This window comes from Strongylocentrotus purpuratus, unplaced genomic scaffold, assembly GCF_000002235.5.
Source record: "Strongylocentrotus purpuratus isolate Spur 01 unplaced genomic scaffold, Spur_5.0 spur5_scaffold_21, whole genome shotgun sequence".
NCBI lineage: Eukaryota > Metazoa > Echinodermata > Echinoidea > Camarodonta > Strongylocentrotidae > Strongylocentrotus > Strongylocentrotus purpuratus.
Window position 1 is genome coordinate 27,805,828 of NW_022145607.1, and position 9,822 is coordinate 27,815,649.

The 9,822-nt window shown below is 36.3% G+C and overlaps 1 protein-coding gene across 1 annotated transcript; it reads right to left on the reverse strand.

Annotated features, from left to right (window-relative positions):
* Window positions 1-4,727: 4,727 nt before the first annotated feature.
* On the reverse strand, window positions 4,728-9,046 carry LOC105439577. The gene is made up of 4 exons (XM_030994296.1): window positions 8,957-9,046; window positions 8,178-8,338; window positions 7,437-7,702; window positions 4,728-6,337 (listed from the first exon to the last, which is right to left on the reverse strand). The coding sequence occupies exons 2-4, from the start codon at window positions 8,237-8,239 to the stop codon at window positions 4,728-4,730; spliced, it is 1,938 nt and encodes a 645-aa protein (XP_030850156.1). The 5' UTR covers window positions 8,240-8,338; window positions 8,957-9,046.
* Between the last annotated feature and the right edge of the window lie 776 nt (window positions 9,047-9,822).

Sequence of the window (9,822 nt, forward strand, 5' to 3'; positions counted from 1 at the left end):
TAGAAGTAAGTTTTTGAATATGTCATCGAGAATAGATTACTGGCTTGTGCAAGTTGACTATGTTGACTATATAAATAACGTGTCAATTAAACCAGTCTCCATGTGTCCAGACCACTGTGCTGTTACTATGCCAATAACTTTATCATGTAAGATTGTCCGTGGTTCCTTGTGTTGGAAAATGAATAATTCGCTCCTGAAAAGTGGTGTTTATAAAGATGGTATAAAAGACGTTATTCGTCGACCAAAAAAAATAATTTAGATCAAAGCTTGATCTGCAGTATGCATGGGACCTATGTAAGTTGAGGGTTAAAAAAATATACTATCTCCTTTGCTAAGAAGCTCAGAAAAGCTGAAAAGGAAGAGCTAAACTCCTTAGAAAAAACCTGAATGAACTACATGAACGAATGATTATGTGCAGGCGATGATGAGCTTGGAGAGTAGATGGCAAATGTTCTTAATAGGTACTACAAAAAGGAATGCGATGGTGCAAAAGTTAGATCTAGAGTTATTCATTTTGAAAACAGTGAAAACAATTTTTCATATTTTTTAAATTTAAAACATAGAAATGGTGCGAGAAAGTATATATCTGTAATTACAATAGGCAGAAAAATTAGAAACTGAAAGCTGTAAAATTATAAAATTCGTAGAAAAGTTTTATTCTTGCTTATACACAACAAGAAGCCCAGATCCGGCAGTAATCAAAACATATCTTAAGAAAATAAATAATCCTAAATTATCTGGTAGTGAAGCCGAAGAATGTGAGGGATTCATTTCAATTCAAGATGCAACAAATGCTCTAAAAGGGATAAATATTAATAAAGCTCCTGGTATAAATGGCCTAACGGTGGAGTTTTTTTAAGGAATTCTGGGTTGAAATACAAGATCTTGTTTTAGACAGTTTTAATGAAAGTTATAAAAAGGGTAAGCTTAGCTATTTGCAAAGGAAAGGAGTCATTACTCTGCCATTCAAAGGCGGTGATGCGATGGAATTAGGAAATTGGCGGCCTATTACATTACTTAATACCCATTATGAAATACTTGCAACTGTGTTGGCAAACAGGCTCCAAAAAGTTTTAACACACTTAATCAGTGAAGACCAAGTAGGGTATCTTAAAGGCAGGAGTGGTAATTATAATGCCAGATTAATTCAAGATATGATAGATTATAGTCATAGTGCATTTAATAAGAATGATGGTGCAATCATTTTTGCCGATTTTAAAAAGGATTTTGATACTATAGAATGGAAATTTGTTGATACATGTTTGAAGAGCTATGGTATCAATGATAACTTCAGAAAGTGGGTCTCGGTGATGTATTGTGATCCTCATCTTAATATCCTAGTGAACGGTTGGTTGACAAAAGATATAAAACCACCTAGAGGTTTAAGACAGGGGTGTCCCCTATCTGCATTAGTATTTATCCTTAGCATTGAAGCTCTTGCAAATGAGATTAGACAAAATAACAATGTCATAGGCTTGAGTGTTGGTTGTAATGAGAAAACATTTAAAATAGTACAATTAGCAGATGACATGACATTATTTGTTCGTACAGTTATGTCAGGTAATACAGCTATAAAGATTATTAAAAAAAATGAAAACTATTCTGGAATTCAATTAAATGAAAACGAGACAAAATCCCTCTGGTTGGGAACCAACAATCCAACAAATACCATTGGAAACATGTTATGGGAAGATGTTTATGTTAAGTCACTTGGTATTTATTTTTGTAAAAATAATGATATAGGCTTAGAAATGAACTGGTCTGAAGAGAGGATATTAAAAATAAAACAGCTGTTAAATCTTTGGAAACAGAGAAATCTCACGCTTAAAGGGAAAATAATGATATTAAAATCATTGATAATGTCGAAAATCATTTATACATCATAAGTTTTGTCTTGTCCTAAAGAGATAATCAAGGAGCTCGATAAGTTATTTTTTTATTTCCTATGGAAAGGGAGACCTGCAAAGGTTAAAAGGTCAAATGTATTGAATGGTATTCAAGAAGGTGGTTTAGATATGTTAGATGTTCAAACAAAGGTTGCATCGTTAAATATAAATTGGTTTTGTAAATATCTAAGCGATGAATTAAATGCAGGTTGCAAATGTATGTTAGACTATTCGTTTGAGCAAATGGGTGGTATAAAGGTTATAATGAATTGTAAATATAGTACAAAAAACGCAAGTTTTCTGGAGAACAAGATGCCTCATTTCTACTATAATTCAAAGAAGGAAAAAGATGTTGATATTATTTTGAATTATGCACTTTTTACTATATACACAAGTTTTGTTGGAATTTTTTTTAAAGAAAACAACTAAAAGAGACTTCTTCATATTTTTATTTACCTATTAAGTTATCGTTTACAAATAGGAGAAAATATTAGAAAACCATGTATATCCCTCCAGAAATGAAGGCAAATGCTAAAAATGTGAATAATTTATGTTTATATTATTATGAAGAAAAAATAAAGAAGACCTGAAATGGTTATTTTACAACAGCAAAAAATAAAAAATATGGTAATATATTATTCACAATAAATCTTATAATCTTTAGTCTGTTTTTGTACACTTCAACTATATCAAATTTGTAGTGATTTTCTTAGAGTCCTAAAATAAATGATCAAATGAATACCTTTGCTGATGATACCATCGACGATGATGTTGAGTAGAAGTCATCGTGATACTGACCTTCAAGTTTTAGGCCCTTGAGATGAGTCGTTTTACAGATGAACTGAGCGAGATCACGTAATGCAGAGGGACGTTCACTGAGATCCTCTAACCGGATGTCAAGTGTCTCTATCTGATATGATAGTAACATCATGTTGAATGAATGATTACCAACATCCCATTAAAACTCCATTTAATATTCAACAATCTGTTTAATATTATATTAAATCTTAGCCGCAATTAAATTAAATTTCAACATCTCCTACAACTATGTAATGGTGTACAAGTCTTGACACCTAAAATGATCAGTTATTTCAATAGTTCCTGTATTTTTTTTTGAGACTGATTTTAATTGTGTTTATTCATTATTGATAGGTATAATGACACAGGTGAGTATATTTTAATTGATCCAATCAGGACTGCGACATGACTAACATCAAGTGGATGGTGATCCAGGATCGCCAGAGAGCAGGCCTAGGGATCTTTTTGCCTGGAATAAGATTCGGTAATCCCGCTTAACCTCCCTTATTTGCTGACCAAAGAGGAAAAAACATTCCAAACATTGATATCTTGTTTTCTTACATTCATACCTTCTTCTCCATTCACAGATGTTAGTCTTCTATTGCGATTTAAGCCATTAATGATAAAGAAAATAATTTATGTTGAAACCCTCTGGCTTAAATCCTGAAATGCCACATCAACATTTTTGAAAAGTTTAATGAAATATTTATTCTTATTTTTTTTAAAGTAATATCAAGACGTTTGAAATTTACAAGTATTTTTCTAAAAACAAAAGTCTGTTTCCCATTATTCTCCTATGCATTCCAATCTTATGACATCCTGACTGAATATGGCATTAATTATTTTAAAAGAATAATGTACCAAAAATACGACAACGTGGATAATACACAGATTTATACTGACCTTGGAATCGACTGCTTTATTCGCAAGCACCGAGAAGAAGACATCATGCATAGTAATAGTACTAGCGAATTTATCGATCGTCACATATCTCGGTGATCGTGATGAGCACATGTATTCAGCCAGGTCTTCTGAAGCCGTCCGTCCACATGACTTCTCGATTACCAGGTTATCCTGCAAGGTATATGTACACAAATAAGACTGTAAGGCCAGAAATATATGAACGCATGAAAATAATACTGGATTATCCTAAATAATTAACTAAAAAGGATAGTCGAGTTCTTGTTGCAGACCGCAAATGCTTTCAAAGTGCATGGTTATTGCTCTTATTCTTATTTATGACATTTCTAGTGCTATTTTAGGCCCTAAAATTACTATGAAGGTAATTTTAGAACCCAAAATGTGTGAAATTTAGCCAATAGGATCATACTAATTCAGCTCCATTTACAACAAAAATATGATGACCGTTAATTAATTTATTAATTAATAATAACAATTCATAGGCCGGCTGGTTGTGCCTATTATGACCAACACGAAAAGGCTAACAAAAAGCCAACATCGGCATTGGCTGAAATAAAACGTATAAGGCGCTATATATCTCGTTTTTTAACGAATGGTTCAAATTATCGAATATTTGTGAAGCACCACAAACATTAGGAATCGTTGAATTGTTGGATATTTCAGCAGCCTCCGAACCAATTTTGATCAAACAAAGATGTTTTTGTCATTAATCGTGCCTTCACCGTACTGCGGGATGGAACAGTATACACGTACAAATCATTTTGGGATTCGTGGTATTAAAAGTGTTATATTACTGAACAAGTACAAATACATGTATATGAAAGACGGATTGTGCTGCAATAAATCACAACTCCTATTAACAGATTAAAGTCATAATACTTAATGATAGTTAATTTTTTTTCGTGTACATTGTTGCAGTTCTCAGATTCAAAATATTATCAGAGTTGAACTCATGCTAGATGAGATCTATGGAAGTTGTTTTAAATATGATTAAATACAATTTGTTATATCGAGCTACTTTCCAACATGTGGGTGAGCAGAAATTTGTATAGAATGTATTGCCTTATTAGCGCATGTCAGGATTCAAAGCATCTGTTGTTTACAGGGTATATATGTCTGCGGTCAAGTGTTCAAACCAAACGACGTCATCCTAAGTCTTACCACTTGACGATGATTCATGATGAAGATATGCCCTGATACTGTGTGTGCCTGCATCTCATCAGTGATCTCTAGTGTGTTGCTATACTCAGAGGAGAGATGATCCGCCACTGCTTTGGCCACTGTTTGGTCTTGGCTCTCGTATGCTACATCTACGACGAAGTTATCATCATGTCTTCGCTCTCTTTGTCTTGCTGTGAGACGAGATACGATATTCAATCCGACCTCCTTCTGCTGGGCCGAGGTGAAGTACAGTAGGTACCGGTATTCTCTTGCGTCCGTTATGATTTTCGCTATCAACCAGTGATACTCATTACGGTCTGAGTTGTAAAGAGATGCAAGATACATTCCTGATAGATATTCCTGGAAGAGCTTATGAGCGAACTGTACCGATTGAACTGCTGAAATCAGATTATTTCTTCTGTCTCTCCTCGGAAGAACTTTCCTTTCTCTTGTGAGTACACCAACTTTACAACCTACATCGATGGACTCTGGATAACTCTGAAACTCTTCTTCTGTGAATACTAGCCGTCTCTCAAGAAGTCCCTTGAAGGCAATGTGGCCTATCTGAAGTAGGTGATGATGAATCTCTGAACGATGCTCCCTCAATTTGCCTTCAACAATACATGATGGCATCTGCTTCGATAGGTAATGATCAACCAAAAAGTCAATCATCTCATTGAAGAGCTGGGAAAATGTTTGCAGCTTGGACATTGCCTCTCGGCGCTCTCCATCAAACTCTTTCCACATGATGCACAGCATGGCTGTGTATATGGGGTAGGGGGCCATGTTCTCTCTGATCACATCGTTGTTTGATATGAATCGGTTCAGATCTTCAGAGGAAGCTGTGTCTGGATGAAAGAACTTGGTGATGTAGGAAGAGAGGTTTTCAGCAGAAAAACCTTCTACAGCAATGAAAGCAAATACCTTTCTGAGTTTGGCATTTTTCCTAATCTCATCTGATCTCCACTGCCGTGATGTGATTAGTACTGTCCCTGACTCGAACAGCCGATTGAGAGTGATCAGAGCGATTTGCTGAATGCTGTTAAGATCGACAGCAAACTCATCCAGGCCGTCCAGGACAAGGAAGACGTCCTTTGGATTTGAGAGGACGTACTTGTTTAGCTTCTTGGCTGTGACAGGATTATCTTTTGGGAGATAAGACTTGACTATCTCTCCAACAGTCTTGTCCTTTGCCTCGCGAAGTAGGACGACAAGAACAAGTTTGAAATCTTGGTATCCTTTTCCGTGGATCCAATCCCAAGCGATCTTGGCGCAAAGAGTGGTTTTCCCCACACCACCTTCACCTTCCACCAACAAGCGTTTAGGATAGATTCCGCTGACTTCGGTCCTGAGGAGGTCGCCGTATAGAAGCGGTGTCTTGTGCTTGGTACCTTTGTCTTCTTCCATCAACGTTAGATTGGTGAAGATCCGTTCAAATTTAAGTAGGAGTTCGCTGTTCAGTGGATCGGCTTGAATCTGACAGAGGTCAATTGCCAAATAGCGTTTGACATCTTCAGCAACCCGCTTGATTTCCGCCTCTGTCATTGAGGGTATGTCATCACCAACCTGACCTGTGATGAGATGGTGAAGAACGTTGTCTCTAAAATTACTTGAAAAAGAATGCTACTATTGTTTAAACATAAACAAGTATAAAAAACGGCAGCAAAAAAAAAAAAGGACATTAACCATGAATCACAGAATTGTAATATCATGTTACATCCCAAATGTCAATTCAAATTTGCTTGTGGATCATGATCAATGGCTGAGAAATTATTTATTTCCTAGAAAGGGGCTCTCACAGTGAGTAATGGATTGACATTGTGCCCTGATGTCACTGCCCCAGGGAAGGGTTACTCGGGTCGATGCTAAGGATGTCAGGCCTTTCTGGTTGATTGGTCGGGTTTTAGACCATCTTCTATTGAGCAAATATGGCGGTAAGTGTCATATTAAAATGTGCATGATCTTGTGCATTTCAAAACTTAAGAAGATAAAAAACAATTTCTACTTTTGAAAGCTACGCTCCTGGATTGATATGCGTATAATCCACGAAACAAATGCGTCTTTTATAATAACGTGCTTTCTAGACGGAGATTTCTCGTTTTTAACTGTTTATCCATATGGATATGAATTCGAAGGAATTTGGTCCATAAGTTAGCGCGTATTCTGGAGTTGAGAGTAAAAATGTGCAATTTCTTACATATTTAATCTGATCCAAACTCTAGTGGCCTACTAACGTGATACATTTTCTCTCTCTCTCTCTCTCTCTCTATATATATATATGTATATTATATACATTGTATGCAGTATCCAACAAAAGTGAGGACAGCCTTAGAGTAAATGTTAAATAAATCCAATATTCCAAAACTCCTCACTTTGCTGCAATTTTCTAATGGAAAACGCAATTTTACTTATAAATTTAGCACACAATGCTTAATAATAGTAATAGCAAAAATACTAATAGTTGAGATGGGTTCTTGTATAGCGCTCATGTCTAACTGGACAAGCTCGATATTTATTACTCCGTCTTTATAAACATGGCTGCCTTTACAGTGCATTAGCATTTTAAGGAGTTTATTCCTGCCAGGTACCCATATATCTCACCTTGGAGGAGTGAGGGAAATGTACATACATTTCTATAGCTATACATGAAACCACCATTATTATTATTACCTTTTTGTACACTATCAGCAAGCTGTACCAACTTAATGCTTTCTAAAGTGTCGACCAATGTCTCCCTCGCCTCGCTATCACGTACTGTCTTCCGCCATTCGTAAAGCATCTGATAGGTAGCATGCATGGAGTCGCCAAGCTTGTCTTTCTCAAATCGACTTAGTTGAGCCTCAGAGAATCCTAAAGCTAGTCCGACCTTCCTGAAATCTGATGAATCCATACCGTCGGCAAGGAGATAGAGCTCGAGCTCGGTCAGACTTCCAGGGCTAAAGTATAGACATAAGAAGAATGATTATTTTTATATAGCGCTTATAAATATTTGCGAAATTGTGTATTAAACTTTCATTTTGCTCCTTTGACTTGCAAATACAGTGTTGTATTGCATTGAATTATAATAATTTATATCGTCACCTGTAATGCAAGTACTAGACAAACACCGCAAAATACTACGACATGTACCTGTCAAACATAACAAGAATATGCAAAACTTCTTCCCTTTTGATTTCATTCATAAAATCCAAAGACTATTTTTACCAGCAAACTTATTGACCCGTATTCTACTAGTCACGAATTGAAACCCGACGGGGGATTCATGGGTTTGTTTAGAATCGGGTTTAACAAAGACAATTAGTCTAATTAAGTTGTCCTTCATTAAACGTAATCGTAGATTCGGATTAGGGCTCAGTTTAATATGAAACAATGGATTTTAATGTTCCAAAGATGCTCGTTCATGCTGCTTACTTATCATTTGGACCAGGGTTTCGTTCTACGTCACCGGATCTCAATAGGAGTATGTTGGTCATGCCTGAACAGTCATTTCCTTTGATTGCATCTGCTTCACCAGTGGTTGTTCCTGGTAGGGGGGCCGAATGGGTCGGTGATCCGTGATTCTCTGTGACTTCCTAAGGAAAAAGAGAAAAAAGCGAATATAGGATACACTTTTAACTCTTTAAACTATGAACAAGCCATACTGACATGATATCCTTGCGCCACATTGTATTGCTGGCGGGGGATTTTTATCAATCATTTTTAGTTTAACCTTTATAAAACAACACATATCACAAAGTGGTGATATAAGGGTGTTCATGCAGTCACTGTACAAGATGATTCATGATATTACGTTAATTCCTTAATGAAATTGATGGAAAGAATACAATTTTCAAAAGAATAAGTAGCCTTCTTTTTGTTTAAGGTAAAATCGCGGGAGAAAAAGAATTCTGTATAAGGGTAAAGGACACTTTTACCAATGATTATATCATCATAGTGAAACGAACGTCAAATCAAAAATGTCTACAGCAATTGAAATAATCAAACTGTCCTCTCTAGACAAATCTTATATAGCTCCAGTTTTGCTAGTTACATGTCCCGTTTAAAAGAAATTTACACGAAGAATTGTCATTTACAGATTTGGTGTTTGTTTTTTTCGTTTCTTCGTCTGTCTCATTTTTTTCTTCTTAAACAAAAACAAAAAAGGGGGATGAAGTGGTCCTGGGGAAATACATAATTAATACCAATCATACCCTGATAGATGGTGTTGTTTGCTCGGTGTTTCTCGTTGTATCTTGCCTTGTTTTATGTGACAAGCCCGATGATTGGTCCTCTATCCCCGACGGTGCAGAGGTGGATGTCTTTTCCTTGTATATTTGGATACGATCTGTCTCAAATGCGATGGATACAGGTACATGTGAGTATGACTCTGATGTTGCAACTTCAGGTTGATCTGTTATTTGAGTAGAATTAGGGAGGTATTCATGTGACACTAGATTGATGGTTATGTGTCTATTGTCCAATTCATCTTCTACGCAGGGTCGGGGAACTAGAATTTGCACTTCAGTGGTATCAGGGACAGGGTTGATCTCGTTTGCCGTTGGAGAACCACTGTTTTCAGCACACGAAGACTCAGAGTTAGAGACCTCGTTAGGTCCGGGGCTTTTTACATCAATTGAGGATCCACTCTCCTTCACAGCATCACACTCAGGACCGTCACATTGTGACCGAGTCTGAGAAGTGCGAGGTGAAGCGTTACATTCTGAGTTGTTTTCTTCGGGTGACTGAACATTCTTGGCTGTTTTGATCAAGTTGACAAGTTTATTCCAGAAGTAATTGTAGTCATATTCTTTCTTCCGCCGATGTATAAACGTGCCGATCCTGACACGCCACTCACCGAGAGATACAGGCATGGTGACATCCAGATGCTGTATAACAGATTTAAAGAAAATACAGAAATTTGTGAAATTGGAAATATTTGGATAACAAGAAGTTGACCTTTCTAATGTATATAGTTACTATATTAGAAGTGACTAACACTTTTGAGTCTGTAGTACAAATTAAAGTTAAAGATAATCAAGTGATGATCTTCATACCGTGTGAGTCAAAAAAAAGTTTA